We start from the raw sequence: 26,114 nt of genomic DNA, 5'->3' as shown, positions 1-26,114 counted from the left end.
GAGGTCATCAGCAGGCTTTATCTTAGCAGTCTGGTGCCACTGTCTAATAGAAGGACCAGCAGAAGACAGCTGACACCTGACATCTTGCATTTGAGAAAACAGCAGAGAGGGATTTTCCAAACCCTAAATTCTGTTTGGCATAAAAAACACACACCCCCACCAACACAGACATAAGAGTGGCACACAGGGATTCAAAAGCAGCCCCAACAGATCTGTTAAGTGACAGGTTCAGGTTCCATCTGAAAAAACAAAGTCTATTATGCTCTTGAGAACCAGCCACCTATTATCTATGATAATTATCTACATAATTATCATACAGACTGAAGTAGTGAGACAATCAAAACCAACTTCACCTGAGCAAATGTCCAAGTAGAATCTCATGAGACACGGGTGACAAAGTCTACTCAACCACAGAGATTTGGTTCTTACTCTGGATGACTGTCTGCCAGCCCAAAAACCTGGGTGACTGGGCACAAACTGTCCTAAAGCAAACAGGAAGATGCCTCCATTGTAATGCTGAGCATTGGTCAGTTTTATTGCCTTAGGCTTCCTCCAGGCTGTAACCTTACATATTCAAACAACAGTCTTACCTGTTTGGAAGCAAGATGCAGAAACTAAAATACAGACATTAAAAACTCAGAAAAGGCTTGTTGCTGCTGCATTAACTTCTATTCCCCATCCTGGTTTGGGAAACAATACAGACATTTTCACAATGAAACTTGAAGCACTTGCACTCCACTGGAGAAAGCGCTATTTATTCCGAGACAGTCAGAGGTGATTGTTTATCAACAGAGCCATCAGTTATACACAGTAACTACTTCCTGATATCACTGTGCAAGACGTCAGAAAACAAAAAAAAATCTCCAAGAAAATTAAAGCCAATTTAAACAGGAAGGTAAGTTTATAATGAATAATAGTAACAACCTGATTCATCTTCCTCACAGGTCAGTCAGAACTCCGCAGTGGATTTCACACAGGAGTATGCCCACGACTGTACAGAACTCATTGTTGTCAAGAGGTAGATACAAGGCTTAACAGGAGCAAGAGGGTGGGTTTCACTCAAGAGCGTGGTCACACCCGGCTGCACTTACAATGAGATGAGATTGTTCCAATTACCCTGCTGTCTTCTCAGTGATTACCTGCCCACTCACCCAACAGGCCGAATGCTTGCTTAATCATGTTAGCCAAGACAACAGCTTACACTTTTATGTAAACGGAATAATCCTGTTATAAAATCTAGTACAAGACTTACACTTAAAAATAATGATTTAACTGGTCAAGAAGATGTGAGGCATCTGCACTCCCAGGGATCAGACACAGGTCTGAAAAGGCAACGAGCTATTGCGCACACTGCTGGTCTAGCCACTCTTGCAACACACTCTTCCTTGAGTGAAAGTCCTTCCCCAGAGAAGCCTGGAGGGTTAGACCCATCGCCCTTTGATCTCAACCAACATCACGATTCCTCAAAGCGACTGAGCCTCTATCCAGTTCAAAAAGCATCGTGAAAGGTGGCAATGCATATAATCAGCAGGAGCCATTCCAAGCAAGCTAACTTCGTCCTAACTGCTGCTAAAGACACTGCAGGAAGTCAAACCTGTAGAAAGGTGTTAGACTAGTCCATCTCACAAATGCATTAAAATATCTTTTAATAAAAGCAACTCAAATTCCATTGCATGCAAGTCAGATTTGATTAAACAGGGTGCGTCCTACAGCCATTCACTGTAACTCTCCAAGTATGTTCAAACCCTTGTACTGCAACCTTGTGTAAAGTGTTGGTAAATGATGGCAAAAAGTGTGTGTACACACCCATACACCCCCACTTCCCTCCCCCAAGTCACACCTCCAAGACTGTCCCTTCAAGTTCAGGATTCTTTGTACAAGAGTGGGTAAAACACACCCTACACCACCTCAGAACAAGCTCACACTACGCCACATCTAGGCTAAATCCCAGGCTTAACTCACCTCCCACACAAGCCATTAAACAACAAATGCAATAGTAGGGAAGAACCCTCAGGATCACTGGAATCAGCATCAGGTAAAACAATAGTTTACCTCTACTGCACCCTTTAATTAGAAGGCAAACTACACTGAAGGGTGAATTCCACTCACCACCACTTCTCACATCTTCACTCCACTCATGTTACGTGTCAGGAACAGAGGGAAGGGGGACAAAATACTCCCCCTTTTCAATTCTGAGCTCAGTATGAGCAGGGTAGTGGACTGTTAAGACAGCTCGTTAACACAAGGACAACATACTAGAAGACTCTGCTGGACTGCAGGCAACAGGGCTGAAAAAGTTTCAACTCGTTTGCTGCCATTATCTCCTTCACTTTTCATGGCCGTGTGGCTAATTAACCCAACATGCCAGCAAGGGACAAAAGAGCTCTACTGGAAAGGACAAAAGTTTTATTCCTTATAAACGTCAAACTTAAGTAAGCAAACACACCGCTCTCCTGTATTTAGAGTTTCTGTTGGGATTGAGATTCAGGTGTTGAAATGAGTGGGTTTGTTTCCAAAACTGCTTGTTCAATAACAGACAGATGTGTGATAAAAGGACAGCTGCCAGCCTTAAAGCTACTATACAAAACATTTTTGGTCAAGCTGATCTGGAAGTAATTCTGAACTGAAAAAGAAACAAACTTAGAAAGTGACTGGATTCCATCATTTATAAAGTACAAATAAAAAGGGCAACCATAGTTACCAACCCCACCTTTCTTCCATTTTCACACAACTGATTGTTACAGTCTGCAATGACGAGTGCCACGGATGCCAAAAAATGCGAGAGAGGAAGCAGTAAGGGCAATGCCATTATACATTTTTTGTATGTGTGTTTTTTTTCCTGTATGCAATGTAATGTTTAGGCACGTTGCTTGGGGACGCCTTCCAAAAGAAAATCATTGGCCATTGTTTAGAGTATCCTTTTGGCTTCAAATACTGGTCACAAAAACAAGTTATGTAAAAAAAAAAAGAATATAACTATTACAGAAACAAAAATGGATTTGCATCAAAAAGTGCAAGAGGTGAAGTACTTTAACCCTTTCACCAGACAATGTGGCAATATACAGTATATTGCTTCTGTTTGTTTGAGAAGGCTGTTGGAATTTTACACTGACATAGAAAATTATAAATTACACAGAATTAGTTTCCATAATCACTATATATATATACAGAAACCAGCTGTGAAAAAACTGGTTTAGAACATACAAATGAAAGCCTCACACAGATTAGTACAGTGAAAGTAACAATTAACATGCTCTGCTGCCAAAATCTGTATTAAAAACACTATATACTTTTAAAATGCATGTACTGTAATTACATTAGCAGCACGGGCATTTCATTTACTTGACTTGTCTAAAAGGTTTATAGCGTTTTAAATACGCAGATTGTTCTGAAACGTTCCATTGTATAATGCTTGGTATTAAGTTAAATCTTGGTGAATGGGTTAAAAGGCAGGTGAATCACTTAAAACACAACAAGCCATGTGCACTTCAAATATTCTAGTGTTTCACCTGTAAGGTATTGTTTCAAGCAAACAAGACTTAACAGAACATATGGCTTTACAGTAACATCAATCTGTCAACTAAGCTGTAGCAATAAATACTTAAAATCTCTACCAATAGACTTACATATTTGATCTGTTTTAAACAATACAGAAAAAACAATTACCAATTAAAAAACTTGTAAAATGTTGAACACCAAAAAATTCTTATTTAAATCACTTTTGTAAGCTAAAACAACCAAAATAACATTTATAGGGCATTTCAGTTTCAGAAGAAACATGAATTATTTTTTTTCTTTTATTTTTACAGGGTGAAAAATGTATGAAAACTACTAAATACTTTGGTCACACTAATTGTCAAATAGTTATGTCTCAAATACATTAGATTTGTGTATTCACTTTTTTATAAAACTATTCTTACAGCCATTTTAACTATAGTAACACTACTGTCATCATTACATGGGTAGCGGGATCTTATTTCACAGGCTACCCATTATTTAGAACAATACAATATAAACATACGCAAAAATTATTGGTATTTCTCAATATGCAATATTTTTACACTTATTAATTTCTGTACAATGTCTTAAAATCTAGAATATAAATGTTGCTGGTCCTGATCCCTTGCAAAATTAGTGCAGCAGTGACTGGCTTCAACAGGGTCTAGATGAAATCCTCAAGAAACACTCAAACACCTGGATATCAGTTCATTTTCTTCAGCCAATGTAGTGGACATCACATATCATACAGGGCCATTAACAGATGCCTCTCCTAAATGGGTGTGTTGATCAGTCCTAAGAAGCCAAAGAGAGATGTAAATATACAAGAAACAAGAAAGGTCCAAAAAAAAGGTGCAGAGGTGCAATAAAAATAAAAACAACCCCAATACCCAAAACCAACAACCCCAGATCATGTGTAGCACGACCCCTGAGTTGAAGAGAAGCAACACAAGACGATAACATGCTCATCCCATTTATTTTCTAGAGTCCAGCAGTTCTGGAGTCCTTACTGGCTAATGGCACGTGGCACTTTATTAAGTGAGCACACCACTGAAGAGTGTTGGACTGAGCTACTTCATTAACTGAGCTACGAAGTGATCTCGAGAGATGTGATATCCCCCTAAGAGAATCACTAATAAAAAGCATACTGCTGATACGTCTCCAAATCTTACTCTGTGAGGCAAAATGTGGTACCAGGAGTATTTAAGGATGCTTTTGAAAGTCAGCAGCTAAGACAAGAGGAAAAACAAGTGTCTTAAACTGCTTGGTTACTAATCTAATCTTAAAAAAAAAAAAAAAGCCATTTCACAGATACTTTGAATTTCAGTCCATTAGCATGAATTGTTCAGGGAATATGGAGGAAAAGGAGCAAACCTGCAAAAGTGAAAAAATAACAGTACATACACTTCTAGATAATAAGCTTAGCGTAAACACGGGCTCAATTGCTCTGTACCAACACAAATAAACTGATCAAATCAGTAGCACATGAGAATATTAAGAATTGTAAGCAACAAAGGCAAAATATCTCAACTTCCATTCAGTGCAAGTCTACTGAATACATTTGAAGATTCCCTTAAAGAATATAAACACCATTTGGAACTACACATGAGAAAAGTTACCTGTAACTCCTGTTCTCTGATGGTGTACATCACAGAGAAGCCACTCTTGGGTCCGTGCTCTACATGCACATGACCAGCAGGAGTCCCCTAGCTAAGTCTTTGGCTGCTAAGCTCTAAAAACACTTTTTAAAGAAAATATGTACACATTAGACAAAAAGACAGACAGTACTAGACAAAAGTAAACACTTTTTAGAGAAACCTGGAAGGTAAGAAACAAGTGCTGCATGGACAGATAGCCTGACAGTCCATCCCGCAGTAAGTCACCTAACTGGAAGAGTCCATGACAGAACGGGGTTCCTAGCAGAGATCACTACTGCTGGCCACCAGCCAAAGACCTACCTAGGGGACTCCTCCCACTAGTCATACATGCATGGAGCCCCAAAAGCACAATTATCTTTGTCTTGATATTTATACTGCACTGATAGGAGGATCTGCTGTGACAGCCACCTTTAGAGAAAGTACTGAGCTTCGCCGAAGCCAGCGGGATTCAACGCAAGGAGTTCCTCGATTTCCTGCAACTCAAAAGCGATCCAACCAACTGCTAGCTCTGTGAGCCCTCTGTCGGTTTAAACCAAGAATCTTCACTCAAAAGGCAGCTATCGAGTGCCCAAAGACTTCTTCCCTACAACTTAATGCTTACCAGCATTAAAAACATTGGCTCATCAAAAACAGTACCTTCAGATGAAGAAGAGGCTATGAAAGAGCTTCTGGGTCTCCCACTTAAAGTATACAGGGTTGGTGTTTTGGGGTGTTTTCCCCCTCCCCCCCACCAGTTAGAATCCCCTACTTGATTAAACGTATGGCATTTATGCAGAGTAGAAAGTTCTGGCTTACAGGGAAAGGTGGCGGTGTTTTAGTGTAACACCCAGTACCACAGAGGTAAGACATCCCAGCTCAAACAAAACTAAGACACCCAGAATCTAAATTTGTCACACATGCTTGCATCTGTCTTAGCCTGTGTACAGTATAATCAGACCAGGCAGTAGAGTTCTACACAGAGCTACACTCTAGAATTTTGCTTAGAACAGCATTGTCTTGGCTAGACAGCTTGATATATAATGTAGCATCCAAGGTCTTAAGTGATTGCTACTTTCACAGCATTTGTGTGAGAAATACCATATTTCTCTAATAATGAAGTCTATTAAAGTCAAGAAAATATAACAGCTTTTAAACTATTAAAACAACTAGTTAAACAGATTCAGAAAACAGGTGTGTATACATACTGAATTCTGATTTTCAGAATCATACGCCTCGTTTATACTGCAAGGCAAAAGCAACTCCTGCAATTGCTTTTAATTAAGCAAAATCCTCTCTCCTACAGAACACGCTCCCGTTAAGAACATCCTCAGCTCCCAGACAAGAGGGCAACATGCATAGGTCTGACCCCCCAACCCCAAGCCCAGCCCTGCAGGAAGAGGAGTAAACCCTATGGATTCTCAGGATTTAGTAAATACACATTTAGGTTTTCTTTTTACCATTGTTTTCCTTGAAAGAGCTCAGTTCCTCTGGGCACCCTTCAATTACATCCAAACCAGGAAACAGCAGCATACCACCCTTTGCCTTAACACCAAGAACCAAGTCTGCGGGACTGTACCCGATGTTCAACAAGTCCTTAGTTCTGCTAGGAAAATAGTTAACTCTTGCCTAGATGTTAATTTTAAAGTACTTATGAATATCCAAGTTCCAGAGCAAGGTCCTCACTGAATACTTCCCTAAAGCAGGTGAGAAGATTTCCACCCTTGAAGTTCTTCATTGGTTTAGGCTTTTAAGATATAGATGAACCCTGCTCTGACTACAGTCTAGAAACAAGCTCAGACATAAATGTCTGCATTAACCATTTCTAAAACGTGGTGATTCATCTCACCCTATGTGCACTGGATTTTGGTGGAGCCATACTACACTTAGAGTTGACTGTGTACCTTTCCACACTGTTGTAACTTGGGAGGCCGAAAGAAAAAACCCAAACAAGTACTTCACCAGGAGAAATGCTGTCAAATGCCTGGGGTTTTTTTGGAGAGGAGTACCACCTGACAAGAGCCGCTTCCTCTGTTCCGTGGTGGTCGCCTAGGAATCGTATCTTGAGTAACTATTCTCCAAGACTGCACTAATGGCCAAGCTCCCAAAGAAAAATGTGTTTTTTCTTTCCTCCAATAAGTAATGGAGCAGTCTGGGTTGCCCAGCTCTTTCAGGCAAGTTTTATTTAAAACAAGTTATTTATGAACTTAAAAAAAAAAATCTTCTCCAAATATACAAGTATTCAGATTAACACCGGATGAAGACGAGGGTGCAAATAAATAACCGATTCACAATCAAACCAAGCATGACTTAAGGCACCATTTCCTTTCCATACAGCACAGAATACAGAATGAAAAAAGTGGTGGGCCTAATTTACATAAATTCAAGACAAAGTTGAACTTATTCTCCTTTTTTTTTTAAATCAGCATTTTCATACATGTACCAATTCACTATTCTAACTTATAAATATCCCCATTGTTTTGGGATAGTTATCAACACCCTGCAGTACAAATAGTACAAGGCAAATCCATTTCTGACAACTCAAAAGTCTTAGAATCAACAGAAAATGTGACTTGTGATAATTTTATAAAACAGATGCAGGCACATGTTTAGACTGGGCTAAACTCAGAGCTGATAACTAAGAGGAATTCATCTCTTTGGATCAATCCTATTAGAAAAACATGCAAACTGTATTTTAGACAGTTTAAAGCATCCTTGACTTCAGTTACCTCTGTTCTGGACTGCTGTTAGCAGGCTGCAAAGCTGACGAAGCCTCTTCTGCAACCTCTGCATTCTCTTCTACTACATATTTACAAGAAGGATCCTGCGAGGTAGACAATTTTCCTTCCTCACTTAAAAAAAAAAGAAAGAAATTATGTAATTTTTAAAGTTAACTTACAGGGAAATTTCAGGCAACAGGAGAAAACTGGGAGACGGGTCCATATTTTGCATGCAAATGGATTTTTAAGTTATGGTTACGACATGAAGATCAAGCATACGGCTCTAGGTTTTACAAACACCTAATAATGCACTGGTGTTTACATCCATTATAACGACTAGATAAAAGGGCAGGAAGTACAGTGATTACAAATAAGATCAGAAAGGAAATAAGGAATGTGTGCGATGCCTGAAGTGGTAGCAATCACAGTCATGATCCTTTACTATACATACCGATAGGATTTCAACACTCTGAAGCCAGAAGTATGCAAAAATAGAAGGAAGAAAGTATAAAAGAAATTCAAGATTCCCTCAGAAATTGGCATGAATAAAGTCTGTCCATGAAACATATCAGCAGAATAACTAACTCATAACCATCTTTAATAAACTCGGTAGTAACTCCCAAGGGAAATACAAAGTATGGGTTATGCGGTACTAACAGGGCAGCCCAATCTATGTCATGAACTCACTCTCAGAGACAAACCCAAAACGTAGCTCTGATGTGCAACTAAGTGTATGTTAAAAGAGCAATTGTACATCAAAAATGCACAATAACGTGCAGCAGGGTCAAAAGTTACTGAGTCAGTCTTCATGGAAATTAAAGCTTTATAAAGGACAGTCATATGTTATAGTAACCAACTAGAAGTAAAATCTCAAAACAATTACTTTGGAAGAAGGTTCCTAGTTAAAGCCTCAGGAATTATCACTCGCAAAGAACTTTTTGACGGCAGTGTTCTACCAACAATGTGCATTTTACAAGGGTGGAAAGACAACAAATGGGTGTTCTCACCTTTTGAAAACCGCCGTTTCGGTTTTAGCATCTACAGTAAGGCTCAGTGTCTCCTTCATGCTGCCATTCATTACTGTTTCAGTTACCTTGTCTGCATTTTCTACATCATCCTCTCCATCTGAGCTGGCCTCCATAGCAACACTTCCTGGGGCTAGACATACACAAGTAATTCAGTACATGGCTGGTTACGTTTCTGTTTCATGAGCAAGCATGCAAGCCAATGCAACCAGAAAGATATTTTTGCAGTTTTGTAAACTTCTTTAATTCTTCCCCACAGAGAAAGTCACCTTTCTGCATATACAGAGCAGAAGTACATCTTAGAGATGGCTTAAGGAAAAGACACATTCCTTAGCTTTTTTTTTTTTTCCATTTTGCCAGCCACTTAGTGACTGAGATTGACAAGCTACTGCAATGGGTTTGCTTGAACAAGACTTCAGTAGGATCATAGTAATGTCCCTAGACTTCTCATCTGCACTTCTTGTTCCATCTTTTAACAATATATCCAAAAAGCTAATTAGTCCATGTTTGGTATTTAATCAGTTCATACACGTAGCAGAAAGAATTGGTGCACACATAGTGAAGGTAACATGGAAAGGAATGAGCCCAAAGGGGAAACTTCAATTTGTTGAGGCTACTGGCCTGTTGCCACCTAGGAAGAGACTAGAAGCAGCCGCTCTTCTCAGACATCAGCTCAGCTAAGTGCTGACAGCCGTGAGGATTCTCTAACAGAGCACACCCAGCTGCTCTGTAATACTTTTCGTGACATGCAGACTTTTTAGAGGTAACAGGAACATTGACTCCTGTTTTAAATAGGGAACTATTTCAAATAGTTCCTAAGTTCTTTGGCACCTGGCAGAACAGCAGCAGAGCCAGGTGAGAGGTCTCAATTTTAGAACTGAGGGAGACTTTTCTCGGTACACCTCCTAGATTCATTCTGTTTGCATCTCTGAATGCAGGGTACTTACCCTCTAGCCGTGTTGCAAAAGCAGTTACATTTGCACTCAAGGGATCAATTGGGTCTGTGTTTGTTTCCATTTCCACAGGAGAATTACTTCTTAAGGAATCTTTTGAGCTTCAAATACAAAGCAAAAAAGCTTTATAAACACTTCTGAATAGCGGACTGAAATAGTATCTTCAGTTCTGTATCAAAGCTATGAGGCCCAGAATTCTACTGAACCTGAATAAAGCAAGTTTTCTCGCAGGGGTCTTGGGAAGCATTACTGAACTCGTTCAGCATGTCCAAATCCACCAGAAACGAGCTGACCAAGTGTATGTTTGGTAGTGGTTCTATGTTTACTTGTTTTATTTGGTTTGATTACAAGTAGTAGTGGACATGTCCCAGGAGAATAAGGCATACAAGTATCAATGGCTCCCTTGTACAATTTCCAACTTTAATGGGACTTTCTAAATGCTCATCATCCACTACCAAAGTGATCTTAATACTTAATCATATATACTGTGTAACTACTAGTTTTTCATTCTGAAGGAATTCTAAAGACAAGATTTGGCCACCTGAAACACTTCTCACCATTTACAGAACAATGTCTTTTCCATCCACCAACATGGCAAGTCAAAACCTTCATTTTCTAAACCCGTAATTATCATCTCACCTGCCTCAAGCACCGAACAATAACTGTTTCATGTTGGGGGAGGGGAAGGGGAGGGGATACCAACAACAACAAAATACCACCCACACTTTTCTATCTGAGCAGTTTAATGCCCAGACAGACAATTGAGACCCAGATGTATAAAAGGATGAGGCTGCTGACTGGAGAAGGAATCAATTGCCAGTATGTGGCAACTCAAGATTTACATCTGCATGATTAGCTACTTAGAGCACTTCAGTTATTTTTTATGCAGAGTTCAAGCCAAAAAAGGAAACTGAATTTCAGGCATTCTCAAAATAGTGCAGAACTGCCTAACCCAGATATCACAGCTGCATAACCATGCGAGTTCCCGAAAAACCCACCAAGCCTAAAAAACTACCAAAAGCAAAACACACAAGCACCACAACACAACATCTCCCCGCACCCCAGAAACCAAACCTATTTTATTTTGTAACATCCATAAAACAATCAGACATTTTATGACCTTTACATTCAAAAGTTCACGTTCAACCCTTCACTGGACCCATCTAAACTAAAAAAATAAGGAGAAAAAAAAAAAATCACAGCCCAAATTCTGGTCAGAGACCAATATTAAAGGACCCAAATTTTCTTTAAAAACCCTCTAAAACAATGAGATGCTAGGATCCACTCATCGTACAAAGGCCTGCTGTGAGGTAGATCATAGTGTTGTAACACATGGGGCCCTTTGGACACCACACACCTTGTGTTCCACCAGAATACCACCAACACAGGCTTGAGTAGAGGTGGCCACCCCAGAGAAATGAAATGGCAGCTACAATGACAGGTAGTAGTGAAGACCTTGCTCTGAATCATGAACATTCTTACCTCAAAGAGGAGGTGAACTCTGAAAAGGAAGCCCAGCCAGTTTCTTTTGCTGGCATAGGTTCTTCTGTACTCCACACATCAGACCCAACAGAATCCAGATTGGCACCATGTGCAGTCTCCATAGGTACATCAAAGTTAGCTGACCAATTTGGTGCTGAAAAACCACCAACAAGTTAATTAGGAACAAATTTTAATAAAGAACATGAGTGCACATATCCCTGACACACTGATTCCCTATATGTTCATTCCAAAAAGAGCAGCAAAATTTATAACTAGCCTTTAAAGCACAGGCAGAAGAATCCTCTATATGCTGTTAACACACAAATGTATTCCCTAAAAGGGAAATTCTGCTAGTAAGGCAGAATAATTCTGAGTATTCTTGTAAAATTCAATATAGGTTATCTGAAGAATAAAAGCAATAAGCCATGCTTGATCACAAGTATAATCCCACTTTATTCTTTAAGCTAACATTAACATTCTTCTATTGTTTTTCAAAACTTATTTCTATAATGTAATAAATAAATAAAAAGTCTTAGACATTTTCATCCCCTTTTCATTTTCTTGTGCATATTCTTCTGAACACAGAAAGCGAGTATGTCAACTCATGGGTACGGGCAGTCTCTAAATAATTTCTCATGCACTAACACCACTGCTAAGTTTCAGAAAAGTTTAAGGCTTTTTGCAACTTAAAATATTTATTGGGATTTTAAATTTTGGAGCAACTGTGACTTAACAGCATTTAATTTAGGATAGGTCAATTCAAAATCCTTCACCTACCCAAGTGAAACATGTTTTTCATTAACACTTACATACAAAAAAACAGGCTGAAAAGGAAGCTCTGACTAGCAATTAGAAATTCCAACCCAGGCAGATATGGGAGGGGACCCACATGGATCAAAACTTGTTTGACACACAGATGCCAACGACACCAATCTGACAAAAGAAAAGAAAACCCTTAACTTTTCCTTCTATTTTAATTTAATTCCTTACAGTCTAGATAAACACAGGGCTTTTACCTACAAATACTGCCAATTTAACTAAAGCCAGTTCAGTCTAATGTGACATGAACATGAAAGCTTAAACCAGTAACATCAGTTACATTTCCACGCAAGAGTCTGACGCACACTGATTCATACATGAAACCAGACCAGTGCAAATTCACTTTGCTTCTGTAGGAGCCTTTTTTTAAGGAGTGCATTGTTAGACAAAAAGTTGGCTCGAAAAAGTTTCCAGTAAAAATAACCATGGTTTAGGTTTGGAGATTAACAACCTGTCAGTTTTGCAGGCATTCGAGATGTGAAAACGATTACACTTCATCCTTCCCTTTCTGATTCCTCCTCCCTTTCTTCCTCTTGAAGAGTAGAAACATGAATATTAGAGAGACTAAATAACTTCACTCAAGACATAAGGAATTCAAACTTCCCATAATTCGCATGCTCTGTTGCAAGCCGTCTTTACAGTTGCAAAGACCACTTCATTAAGATAGGAAATGTACTGGTTTTATTCCAACTATAACTCAAAGCAGCTGGGAGAAAAGCTACATACGTTCACTTAAGTCTACTTCCATTTTGTCCTCTGTATTGGTGTGCGATTCAAACAAGTCTTGTTTTGTTCCATCTTCTTCTTCAGAATCTGTACTTTCTTCACTGTCCGTACTGCCCGAACTTAACATACAAAGAGACAGTTTACATTCCACATTTAGTATCAGACCCTGGGCACAATGAAATACTGGAGAGTTTGAGGCTAGAGAATTACAACAGCTGCTACTTCTGATAGATTAACTGAGGGATAATTTCTTAGGTGTTAGTATTCCCCTCATCTCTCACAAAAAACACCAATGTTTGAGGTTTTTCACTTCATTATGTAAAGAGGCTATCTTTTTTCCCCCCACATTTGGAAGTGAAAAATAAAAACTGGGTTCACTCCTGCCATGCAAGAGGGAGCAGAAAAACAAAGTAAGGAATCAGATCTGTGTACAGGGATTGCAGGTCTGTGTGTCTCTTCACACAAAACTGAAGTGTTACACCACTCTTCAACACCAATCTAACAAAATAGACTTTTAAAATAAATCAAGTTTTAACAAATCCATTTTAAAGTCTCCCCAACTGTATTTCAGTGCATCCTCTTTAACTACCTACTTTAAACCCTATGGGCATCTCTCAACTCTTGCTGAGCACAACTATCACAAACAGCAAGGGAATGCGAGAAGGTAAGGATGTCCCCGAAACACACCACAGTTAAGTACCACCAGCACACAAAATTACTGATTTTGTACAGAAGGTACTAGCAACACGCATTTAGAAGGTTTCAAGAGAAAAAGATTGGGTTTGTGATTCAAGCCACAAGAAAGTCAGAAAAGCCAAGACCACGCTGGGACAAAATTCACTAGATATTAAGAGAGGCTGCAGAGCCCTGAGAGTTTGGGGGACCAGATGCTCCTTCCCCTCAATGCAGCTTCCCATGAAGTTTTGTACACAAGCACACTGTTACTGTAGAGAAGACTGCAGGGTCTACAGAGGTGTGGAGCTGGACTGCCTTGTCCAAGGCAAGAATGGCTGAGCAGATTTAAAAGCAGAGGGAAAGAATAAGCAGCAGGAAAAATACAAGTTACAATAGCTAAAGTGCAGGAAGACCTGGGCAGGCAGAGCAGCTGTTACCACCTTCTGCAAATTATGGCTGGAAGAGACACTAGAGCCACCCCTCTATTCATTTCTCCACAGAATGGAAATAGCTGGTTATGCTGGACAGCCTGTACCAAAAGACATGCTCAGTACTGAGGGATCATTATATTGCTATGTGGATGAAAAATACATTCCTTACCTGGAACGCCTCTGGGATTCTGGCGTAAATGCAATGTGTTTTTCTTCCCAAATGTCATCTTCATCAGAGCCACCATCATCAAACTGTTGTATCCGCTCCTTACAGCATGCCTCAAACAAGGCTATATTGCCCTAAATACAGCAAAAGTAGAAGAATCTATATATTCATGATTAACCATTCTACTTACATTAGTAAACATTAGGATTGTGTGAATATTCTGAAAAGCATCTTGTATCAGCGGGGAAAAAAATTCTCTAAAAGCAGCCGAAAACCAGAATGTCTTAAAAACAAAGCTTGTCAAGAAAATATTCAGTGCTGCTTGTTTTACTCAGCTGATAACAAGTTGAGTGGACCGTCAAAAAACAGCCAGGAGATTCCCCCATGTTCAAAGAACAGCATGCAGGAACGACACTGAAGAGCTTTTCAGATAACCACACCACCGAGCACTCCAGCTTTATCCTCCGTAATGGGGCCTGCCTCAACTCAACTGACAAACAGCATCTAGGGTTGAAGTCTGTCCTTACTTCCCTGGCACCACACCGGAAGACTGAAAAAGCTTCTACCCATAAAACGCAAGTGTGCAATACGCACAACTTGGAATTGCTTCTAATTTGTATGGTCAGGTTCAAGAGCAGGATCCGTTTAATACTGACCACAAACAATCATATCTTCCAATTATTAAAAAGATCCCCTAATACAGTAACAAGGTAGGGTAGTTATTTTCCAAAAGATTACACATCAAAGGAGTAAATACAACCAACCACCACCAAAACTGAGGTCACACCACAGTTTAAGACACTGATTTATCTGGCAGTACAGGAACACATACTTACACTTTCATTCGTATTGAGAGTAAAGTTGATGTCTGAGACCCGATCAAAAGAAACACTACAAGAAAAAGCAGATGTACGCAATAAAACAAGAGGTTGTATTATGACATGGAGACATTTAGTTTCTCTTAGGTTGCTCATTTTCCAGTAATCTAAAAATATTAGAGACGAAGTAATTTCCAACAAAAACCAGTCAAATTCCACATTGAGGAGACCTGGCATTGATGTGATTTTTCTAACCGTGAAGTCTTTCAAACAAAAATACAGAACAGTGTCACCTCTATCCTACAGATAGCTGTGAAGATGCAACAAGCCCAAGCAACTGTAATTTATATACACAAATCCCAAATACTGTACTTATATGCATTGGAAAAAACAAGCAGGCCTAAAGAATGCCTAACAGTCTACCATGATACAGCCTGCAGACTCCTCCTACAGAACAGACCTTTTCAACAGGAAGAGAAAATGAAAACATATATCCACTTCTGTTTCCCAAAGATATATATGTATTTTTAAAACCAATCACTGAACCTTTTCTGGCAAACTGAACACTAAAAATAGGCTTTACACACCTTCACATACCAAGCTATTAAGCAGTTTCTCTAAAGTAACTACACGTCTTAGACTAAAAATAGCATTAGGCAAACCGAGTCTCTAGGGGAAGCAAAACAACACAGGAGGAAAAGGTGGGAAATACTATCAGACTTCTGGAAAAGTTAATATATTCTTTCTCTAGCCACATATAGCAGTGCATTCCACAGAGCACATGCTATTCTTCCTCTAATCCTCACTGCATGACAAAGTAGGGAACAAGGTTAAGTGGTCTAGAGGAACATGAATTTTAAGTGTGACTGAATTACTGTGCAAGTTACCACCTGAATTACTGTACAACAGTAAGAAGGTAGTTTAAGGTATAATTGACACTTGCACAAAAGGCCTAATGTCAAAGTAACTTTATCCGCAGGTTAATTCAAGTCTTGAGTATATCATCAGTACATCTATCACAAATCTCAAGAGATATGCTTACACAAGTAGTCACCATCGTTCTGTGAAGACCACAAACTACCAAAGACACAATCTCGAAGGAATTCCAACTCCTATCCTTGCCAAAATCCACTTGCTTCTATGAGGGTATCCTAAATTGCTTCCTCTCCCATCTCATCAATCTCTAACCTCAGCAGATTACATGGTGTAAAAAGGCAGCAATGCTTCTCAGATGGCATGTGCAAACTTCAGTCAACCATCACTTAAGCCCATCTTTCAGAAGAGTATGAAGACGTGTCATTGTATTTTAACCCTTCTAGAAACCAGCTTCAAGTAATGCTTTTTACTCTTAGCTGCATGTGCTTGCATCCCAAGCTGTGAAGTCTTACAAAAATTAAGATAAACTATTTTCAGCAAGAAACCCCATTCTTTCCCTTTCCTATTATGAACTCAGTTTACTTTGAACTGAAAAAAAAGAGATCTGTTTGTGTGGAGTGGTGTTGTTGGGGAGGTGGGGGGGTTGGTGGGTTTTTTTGTGGGATATTTTTTATTTCAGTGTTGTTTTTTTGTGGGGCGTTTGTTTGCTTGTTTTAACCTGACAAAGATTGTTCTCATCACCTCATCACTTACCCTATTTGTAGGAAGACTTAACTGCCTTAACCTTGAAAACAAAGGTAGATTTACACAGCCCCTCTTTACTATCCCCTTCAGAAAAGCACACTCACAGACTTGTTGCTCATGTATTCTTTTCCAGGAAAACTTAAAAGTAGAGCTATTCATCTGGTCTGGTACATAGACTGAACAAAAAAAGTAATCATTCCACAAATTTTGTGTGGGGGGCGGGTGGGGGTAGGATATCAGCTTGAGGGCACAGAGAAAGGGAAGGTGCCCCAGCAATGAAACGTCCTTGGACAGACACAGCTTTCAAAAGCAGAGTTATAATTCAGTTATTCACAAGGACTGTGTTCTCCTGTTGGCACGAGGACATGAGAAATGGAAGATAACGGTTGCTTTCCTCTGTAAGCTGTTCAAGGAGGTGTCTACCAATGCACACAGATGGTACAAAAGGACAGGATCGACTGGCAACTCGCATCGGTAACGGCTTGTATTTATCATCAGCAAAATCACAGCCAAATACACAATATAAAAGGAAAATCCCAAGACCATAGTCAAAGCCAGTGTAACGCCATACTCACTTGCCAATGTCATCTTGATCAGCAAACTTCTCATCGTTGAAGCCAAACTGGTCAATAAAATTGGACGTCATTTGTTGCATCTGATAATCAGAAAAGGCCTGGCAACCCCAGGACCAACGACAGTGATATAATGATTCTAATAATACTCTAAACACTATTTGCCCATTTTGCTCCAAAAAAATTAAAAAGTCTCTCTAATCTAAACAAAAAAGGACAGGAAAAGGATTTTTCTTAAGCCTTTGAATTTAAAGTGGCAACACTGACTACACACCTATTCACTTGAAAGACAGTCTAACAGCAGCTCTCAATAAGGAAGTTAAAACTCTAGTTTAACCACATGTTAATCAGCACCTTTCCAAATGCACCCCAAACAAGCAGTGAAACGCAGTATACTACAGATAAGAAAAAGTTTTCTTTGTTCAAAATAAGTTATAAATGGTAAGCACAGAAGTACATTATATACAGATACTGAAGCACAGTTTCATAAGAACATGTAACAAATAGCCAATACTCGTTTCCCCATCAAAATAAGGGTCAATATTAAAAAAAAAATCTATTAGCAAAACCAAACAGAAACCCGTATTTGCTTTCATAGCAAGTCACGCTTGCCACAAAACACAATTAGAAGCCACCATTTCAAAATTCAACATCTAGTAAGAACTGAAGTTAACACAGAAACTGTGTTCGACTTCACTGATAAACAAAACGTGTACTTAGGCCTAACGAGTAGAGATCTGAATAGAGCGTGACCGAAGGCCAACAACTGGAGGGTGAACCAAGGTACTGTGACTTGCTTTAAAAAGCCACAAGCCTGGGTTTTATCCAGTTGTATGCATGCATACGTCTTAGTTTAAACTTTCTAGATTTGTATTTGCTTGTAATAGAAATACAAGTTCCACTACTTTTAACCAAATGTACTAACTTTTACAGAAAGTACAACATACGCTGTTGAAAGAATTCAACTCACCTGCTGCAAAGAAGAATCCTGCGAGAAGCCAGTTTCTTTAAAGTCAATTTCATCGTCACTGGAAGAGTGAATGTGGCAGGTAGTAACCTAGACAGAAGAATTGAGTCAGTGGTGTAGTACGTGACAGCCACTCAGGTACCCTCACACTGTCTGGATGAATCTTCCAGTTTCATATCATAGCAAGAAATTGAGTCTTTTGGAAAAACTGAAATTGAAATAATTTAGGGCCTGTTTTATATGGTATAGCAATAGCATTAACACACAAGTATTAGATACCAAAAAAGCCAAAGCTTTTGACTACTTCAGAATGACTATTTAACCTAAACAAGCCAGTCCTACAGCTAAGTTATCTAAAACACGAGACAAAACTTGCATCTTGTCTTTGTACTGCATGAAATATGCTGAACAGCAAGTGAATTAGCAGTCACCAAAATACTACATTATATACAGAGATCCTCCTCCTTTCCTATATATAACAACTAAAGGGAAACTGTCTTGGGTGTCTACAGTATTTAGAGAAAGACAAAGAACTAAACTTCAGAAATTTGTAACCAATGTGTACTTGCAGAAAGAAATAGGGACTTGTTCCCACAGCAATCAGTTTTAAACACGACCCTTGAAAGAAGGTATTTTCCTGATGATTTGACATAGAACTAGTGGGCATAGCTGGCTCTGTCACACTGCTGTCTAAGCTACATATTCTCAGCTGTACTCATCTTCAATCAAAACAGCACTCCAAAAGTTTTCACCTAATTGCTGCCCCAGCTAAAATTACCTTAGTGACAGCTGACCCTTAAGACATACTGTATGAAGGACCACTAGCATAAAGCAAATCTACAGATGACAAAACTTATACTGCACTATAATGTGTCGCATTATTCTGCACACCCCTAGAACTCCATGTTGAAGTCCCACGTGAAGTCAGGTGCTTCATAGATTCTTTTCTTCCCCAAGTACGTGGTAGTTGGGGAAGACTGGTTGTGCTGCTGACAAGAAGCAGCTGAGGCCCAAGTAAAGAGCAGCAGTTATAATAGCTTACCCACCACTACTTACCAGGTCCACTGTATTCCTCTTGTTCGTTTCTCCTAAAGAGCTTGTGCAGAATGTCTCCCATCGCTCCCTGACCTCCTCTGGAAGCTCTAGCATAGGAAACAAAAAAATCCCTCAACTTAATACTGCTGAGAATTGAGCATGTCTTAATTTTTAATTATTCTCTTTTGCTCTACCAGAAATACTGCAAAGAACATACACATCCTCCTAAATCCATAAGGATTACTCCATCTAGCAAACAAGTCCAAATTAAGCAAGTCAGCATCTCTTTGCATTTATTTCAGGGACCTTTGCTACTGTTGGGAAAAAAAGATCCAGGCATGTTTATGGATGGCTGGTTTTAAACTGAATGCACCTGAAATATTTTCCTTTTTCAAGTTGTCTTTAATTTCAGTTTGATTCATTTCCTCAAAATCTGATAATTAAATCCATGAAGACAAACTTAAGGCCATTAACAATAAATACCTTTAATGAGCTGTTGGACTAGCGTACTGTTTGGCCCCTTATCCGTACTATGCACGATACAGTTTGCTATCCTTGTCAGATGACCCATATAGCCATGCCGTCTGCCTCCTTCCGCCCTGCAAGAGACAAAAAGAATTCAACTGCCCACACTCAGAGCAACTGTCCTACTCTGTTTTGTTATAACACACTACCGGAGTCAACCAGTTGCACAAGACAAACAGCAACAGAGATTCCTGTCTGATTTCCTCAACTGCTCAGGTTACAAGTACATTCAAAACAAGCAACATGCACGGATGACAAAGGTTATTGTTTCTAATACAGGACATGCCGTAAAGAGGGTTTGTATTCGAGAGTGGACCGACTTGGCAGTGCCTAGCCAAAGAGTCTAGAATACAATTATACCTCTTAGCAAATGCTTATTAATCCCAGTGAATCAAACAGCTTCGTACTATGTCAGAAAGGAGTCACGCTCCAGCTTCTAGAGCTGCTCAAAATAATGTTAAGAGATACAAAAGCATAAAAAGAAAAAAAAAATATTTCCTGAAGCAGCTAAGCTAACACTTATCTTTTATACTTGGAGTCATAACTGTATAAAATTGGATAAATGGGTGAATTACAACAGTCTGCTCATTTCTCTCAAATAAAAATCAGTTCTTTCCAGATAAAAGCACAATCTGAGGTTTACAACAATATTTTCTGCATTAGTATTTGCAAATGTGAGATTAAATATTTAATAAATTCATCCCTTAGGTAAGCACTGGGCCAAGAACATTCTTATTCAACCAAAGAATAGTTTTAGGTTGAATGTATGGAAATTCAGCTTTCCATGCTTCTCTCCTATGAGAGTCTAATTGCTGATAAAGCTGGCAGTTCTCTATAACCTCAGGAGAGTACGATATGAACCAGAAGACATTTGGGAGAGCCTGTTTTCCACAGTTAAGTTAATTCACATTCCCTTTCTTGGTACCACCCTCTTCACCTGCTTCAACATCCATATTTTCAGGTCAGTTACATCTGCCATGTATTTACGATCTAATTCATATCAAATGGGAACAGGAGTATTTTTGCAAGTAGAACTGTCTCAAATAATACACCAGCAACACTATCCCAGTCAGCTAATTCAGTATTTTGACAAGTTAGAGCCAACATTTACAGTTCAGGATCTCCTAGGCCAAATTCATAAGCTTTCAGAGAAATGTTTTACCACCTCAGGTGAAGACTGAGGATTTTTTCTCCCGTTACGCACAGCTTCAGACAACGTTAGCTCCTTGAACTTCCATCCCTTCAGAAACATATGCTTTTAGAAGGTATTCCACTACAGAGGAATAGGATTTTACCACTTTGGAGTCTGTTGCTCCCCAATATGCTTTGATGGGTTTGTAAGTAATTTTCAGTTGTTTACTGGAATAAAGTATTTCCTACCCTCTCAAAACTTACAGTATGTTTCTGTACTTGAGGATGGGTAGGCTTTGAAGGTCATAGTAATATCTTACACATGGCAAGAATGAGAAACTACTGTACTCTCAAATAGTCATGGGAAAAAGCATTAGAATGCTACCAAAAAAATGGTATGAGAGAAAGTTCTAATCCAAATACTAAGATACATTTTTTGAACTGGCCAAATGTTATGAATTGGTCATACACTCATTTCACAATTCAAGTGCTATGCAGACAGTTGCAGGGAATGGGAAAACTAGTCACTCACTGTTTCTTCTCATTCATCTCCCATGCTTCAAGTATCCGTTCTATTAATTGGCACTTAAGGAAGAGCTATGAAAAAAACAAAATATGCTTAGTAGAAACAGAACACCATTATGCATTTTAACAAAGTCTTAAAAGACAGTTAATCTCAGGTGCAGGATAAACACGGTTTAAAGTCCAGAAGCTGCAGTCAGATCCCAACCAGAAACCTAAAAGCTAAACCTACATTAACTCTACCTCTCTTTACAGCTTCTAAGTTGTAGTAGCAGAAAGCTATTGAAATAGCATATTTAATTCTTAAAAATAAGAGGAACTTCTTCAAGGAAAAGGAGTACCTGCAGCTCTGCATGCATGTTCACTTGGGGCTGCAAAAATCTACTCTATGGGACTCTGAACTGACATTTGAAGAAAAATCAGAAAAATATTCCTGCTCATTCTATAAAGTACAATTGGAATACATTTTCTCCAAGATCAACTGTTACAATAGCCAGGAAACAGGAAAATTCAGGACACTCCCAAAAGACCACAACTTACATGTTTCAGTAAGAGATTGTCCCCAGGGGAATCCTGATCTGTAATTGTGCCATTTTCTGTGCTTTCAAGTGGACTCGCAAGGATCAATGCAATACAGATTTCTACTTGAGTATGCAAAAAGTTATTCCACGTATACTTAAAGAACATGTCCTGAAAAACAAATTCACACAACAAATTGCACAAACATCTTGCTTTCAGAGATTTGAAGACTTATGAACTACCAAGAATAACGGTACCTTTATAGTACAGTGCTGAGATACCATTTGGTGTGTCAACTATTAATAAATCATTGAGACAGGAAAAGGAGTTTTGAGGGAACAGCTTTGGAAAAGAATGAAAGCAGCCCAGAAGCACTGAACACGGCTGAAAACTTCAGAACACACAGATGAAAAAAGTAAGTTTTCATTAAGAAAACTATTTAATGTATTTAAGATTAAGAACCATTCAAGGAAAATGCTGACTTCATAGATGAATTTAACAGTAAAATCCAGTATTAGAAGTTCTTAAACTGTGCAGTAGAAGCCACAACAAACACAGACTGAAAAGATAAGCTGGAAAATATATGACAAATTATCCACAGTGACAGAAGAAACAGACAAGATCTTAATAGCAATCGATAAAAATAAAGAAGGCAGCATAAAGTTCTTACCAGTATTACTCCTATGCTGTTAAGCTCTATAAGCTCCTGATTCACACTGCTTATATTCGTCTGTAAAAGGCTAGATATTAATCTAATCACATTTAAACGCGTGTTTCCCACGGGTGGATCCAATACGCCCCAGGTTGTCTTCATGACGCTTTTCTGAAAAAGAATGAGGTATGTACCTAAAACACACTAAAGTATCTTTAAAAAACAGCTCACTGTTAGGCACAATGGCACAGTAGTGCTTAAAAATATATATAACCAGTCCTTGAGCAACAGTCTTACATCCATCCTGCAAAAAAGCAGTATTTAGTTAAGAACACTAGGGATTATTTTAACTTCACACAGGAAGCACTAAAACCAGCCACATGAAACCAACAACATTGTAAAGTCTCAAACAACTGAAGCATCCATAGTCCATGTTTCCTATCCACATACGATTTCCAAGCAGAAAACAGGGCTCACCTTGAGAATATATAGCAAGTCTTTATTGCTTGCAGAAAGACATAATTGCTTCAAGGCTATTCTGCCAATCAGAGATTAGCACAACACATTGGCTCAGGGACAACAATAATGAGCAGCAAAGCTCACAACAGGTTGGGAAGGAGCCTGGGCACTGGCCCGAAAGTTGTCAAACTGGGTTTTGTTTGTTAGTATAATCTACCTAAAATACAGTCACAGTCTTGTTTCAATTCATTTGGTAACACGTTTCACTTACTTTCGGAGGCTCAAGTAGGAGCTCATGGAAGGACGAAAGTCGTGCTTTTATGGCTTCTAAAACACTTTTGTTGACTGAATATGTTGAATTGCTCATGCCTGGAGGACAGATCTCTATATGGCCTTCAAACCTAAAACACACACAAATCTAATAATTAGTATCAAAACCAGTTGTAAATCATCTTTAAAGTATGCTTTTGAGAGTGCGATGGTTCTGAAGGCAAAGAATAAAGAGGTGAGTAAAAACACAAGATTACAAATATATATTGAGAAGTAATGGTTGAACACGATTTTTCCAAACACTAACCCTAATATTTTTACATTTATTGTGCTTAAAATCTCCAATATGGTTTTGAGATTAAGCATTACAGCTGTTCTATTTCCTCTTTTGAGGCAGACAGAGAGCTGAATGGACCAGAGATCTGTTCAGCAGTTTCTCAAAGTGAAATTGTAATAAAATTCTAAATAACTTCAACAGTCAGCACCCACTCACTGCACTGATGAGATGTAGTTAACCTGATCTATCAAGTGGCATTTCAACTAGCTTCTACAAAAACTGCAGACAGACCAGTCATTTGATCAAAGTGTAGTAATGCCAACTGCAATCACTCAGTCTGCCCTTTTACATCTCCAGCTACAACACGCCACAAAGATGGTGCAGCCATGAGTACATGGACAACACTTGCTATTGCTGAACAGTAGTTAAGTTATGCAGGCATAATTTCAGTGAAACAAACACCACTTACGTCTGTCGTCTTGTCTCAAGTAAGGTCAATAGTATTTGGATTGCACTGACTATTGCAGATTCATTCTTCTCTTTATGAAAAATATTAGACAACAGCTGCTCTATGATTTCTTGTCTGAAAAGAAAAGCACTGGCATCAGATATAACACTTCAGGATACAGCTTTTAACAGCATAGCTACCATTCACCCACGTAAATTTAATAATGGATAATACAAAGAAAACTAGTAGCTATTTCAATCTAGCAGGTACCACCAGGACAATCACTCCCAGCCTCACTGCCCCAGTTGTATTTTCCTGTTTGTTCCATTGGCATATTTTTTGATCTGACAACCAACAGCATGAAAAGGGAGTTCTCAGTCAGATCAAAACCCTGATTCAGCTTGCCGTAACAGCCACACAAACCTGAAACCAGCAAAAGGAAGAGGAGAATCTTCTCTAGCAGAAACATACCCTTAGATTAATTTGAAACAAAACCAGTCTCCCACAAGTCCTGTGCACAGTATCAAGCACTGTCCACATCTCTGATCTGCTAACTCTGGCAGCAAAGGAAATATTTTAAGAGACACACACCCCCTCCTCCCAAGGAAGTCCTCCAAGTGGGCTTTGCTTACTTGCCAAGTTATTTTACTATACAGACAAGTGACAGGTAGCCAAGAAAACTCATCTTACCATTTCTAAAGGTCTTCAAGGTCAAAAGTTAAACTTTTTTATGAGCTGAAGATAAAATCAGAAATTCAGCAAGACAACTTACTTCTCCAGACTTGCAAGCAGTGGATCTGGTTCTGAACTGTTCTGTACTTGTAACATCTGATCTCTGCTTAGACGAATGATTTCACAGAGTGACTGTGATGCATTTGAATGCCTCTGGAACAGACAAACACAGCTTTTCACCATAAGACTAACAACATGCTGGAATGTACTTCAAGTAGGAAAGGTGAGGGTTTCAACTTCAACGTAAGCCTCTCCTACTCAAGGGGAGAAGAGAGTGAGGGGGAAAAAACCCAAAACCCTCCCTCAAATGACCATACTAAAACACTGAATGCAGCTTACTGGAAAAAAGCAAGCAGAAAGCCATAAGGCTAAAAGGTCTAACATTACACTGTGCAGCAACGTGCTGAAGAGGCAAACCTAGAAGAGTGTCAGGCCAATACTTACATCTTCATCTTGAGATGGATGTACAATTTCCACAAGCCGCTGGACAATTCTCTCCTCATTTAGCCACTGCAACAGTGTTTGTAGGTGTTAGTATGACTGTTATCCAAGTGAATTTAGTTAATTTCATTAATTTCAATTCATTTAAGTCATTTGACAATAGTCCCAAGTCATACTGTCAATATTTCTAAACAAGGACTAACAGTATTTCAGAAGAAAGGAAAAATTAGTGTTTCTGAGCAGCTGTAAAGAAAGAAAGGCCTTAGCTATAATTTTTAAATAAACTTTCTGATGTCAAAAAAGGATTCGGTAAGGCCCAAAACATTTTAGAAACTTCATTGGGCAGCTGTAAGTTAGATATCAAGACTAGGTGAAGAGACCAGCCACCCAGGTACTCAGTTGTTCCCATGAGCAGTGTGGCTCCACTTGAAAAGTACTGACAGGTCTAAACAAAAAACCCCACACATCCATGATGGCACACTGAAGAAATAAACTTGGTAAAACCAGCAGGAGATAAGCCATCTTACAGTTCACACATGTCAGACAAAAATCCTTGGGGACATTTTACTTACATTTAACACTTCTTGCCGGGGCTGTGGAGGTTCTATGCAAGTCAGTAGCCTGAGCAACAAGTCCATGATTGCAGAGGTCCCTATGTGCTTAATGATGAGGTCTACAAAGTCATGTTTCCTCTTTAAAAAATCCACAATCTAGAAATTAAAAAGTAAGCTTATATTTGCATATCTGTATTTTACATGGTAAATTACACCAACCAGTTTTAATTTCTCATTTGTTTTCTCCATTTGGCAGGAGGGAGAACTTCTTAGATGTTTTTGCTACTTAAAGCTTGCACTTCAATGTAAGATAAATTAATACACACATATAAAGTTGCAAAAGTGACACAGGACAGTCCCATAATATGTGCAGTATGTCTTGGGCCTCCCTCAAGCTGATCGTAAACTACTTATCCAATGCATGGCCAGCTTTCCTTTTTGGT

General features: G+C 39.0%; 1 protein-coding gene across 3 annotated transcripts in view; it reads right to left on the bottom strand.

The window, feature by feature from the left end:
* Nucleotides 1-2,655: 2,655 nt before the first annotated feature.
* Nucleotides 2,656-26,114, bottom strand: part of PPP6R3 (protein phosphatase 6, regulatory subunit 3) — a 33,270-nt gene continuing 9,811 nt past the window's right edge. Inside the window, exons 4-24 of one of the 3 annotated variants that reach the window (XM_010155604.1) lie at nt 25,690-25,827; nt 25,121-25,186; nt 24,717-24,829; nt 23,966-24,079; nt 23,221-23,350; nt 22,509-22,661; nt 21,860-22,009; nt 21,330-21,394; nt 19,625-19,740; nt 19,163-19,248; nt 18,110-18,196; nt 17,143-17,240; nt 14,966-15,020; nt 14,133-14,263; nt 12,858-12,976; nt 11,313-11,466; nt 9,825-9,931; nt 8,860-9,010; nt 8,304-8,321; nt 7,862-7,984; nt 2,832-4,293 (exon numbers count right to left, since the gene is read on the bottom strand). In XM_010155604.1, coding sequence (XP_010153906.1) covers nt 4,242-4,293; nt 7,862-7,984; nt 8,304-8,321; nt 8,860-9,010; nt 9,825-9,931; nt 11,313-11,466; nt 12,858-12,976; nt 14,133-14,263; nt 14,966-15,020; nt 17,143-17,240; nt 18,110-18,196; nt 19,163-19,248; nt 19,625-19,740; nt 21,330-21,394; nt 21,860-22,009; nt 22,509-22,661; nt 23,221-23,350; nt 23,966-24,079; nt 24,717-24,829; nt 25,121-25,186; nt 25,690-25,827 — 2,226 coding nt within the window. In that variant the 3' untranslated portion in view covers nt 2,832-4,241. Of the gene's footprint in view, nt 4,294-7,861; nt 7,985-8,303; nt 8,322-8,859; nt 9,011-9,820; nt 9,932-11,312; nt 11,467-12,857; nt 12,977-14,132; nt 14,264-14,965; nt 15,021-17,142; nt 17,241-18,109; nt 18,197-19,162; nt 19,249-19,624; nt 19,741-21,329; nt 21,395-21,859; nt 22,010-22,508; nt 22,662-23,220; nt 23,351-23,965; nt 24,080-24,716; nt 24,830-25,120; nt 25,187-25,689; nt 25,828-26,114 lie in introns of all 3 variants that reach the window. The other 2 variants (XR_727920.1, XM_010155603.1) reach the window with 2 other exon arrangements.

Source organism: Eurypyga helias, unplaced genomic scaffold (assembly GCF_000690775.1).
Source record: "Eurypyga helias isolate BGI_N326 unplaced genomic scaffold, ASM69077v1 scaffold5717, whole genome shotgun sequence".
NCBI classification, from domain to species: Eukaryota; Metazoa; Chordata; class Aves; order Eurypygiformes; family Eurypygidae; genus Eurypyga; species Eurypyga helias.
Note: the sequence above shows the minus strand (reverse complement) of the source record. Positions and strands in the feature narration are given on the sequence as shown.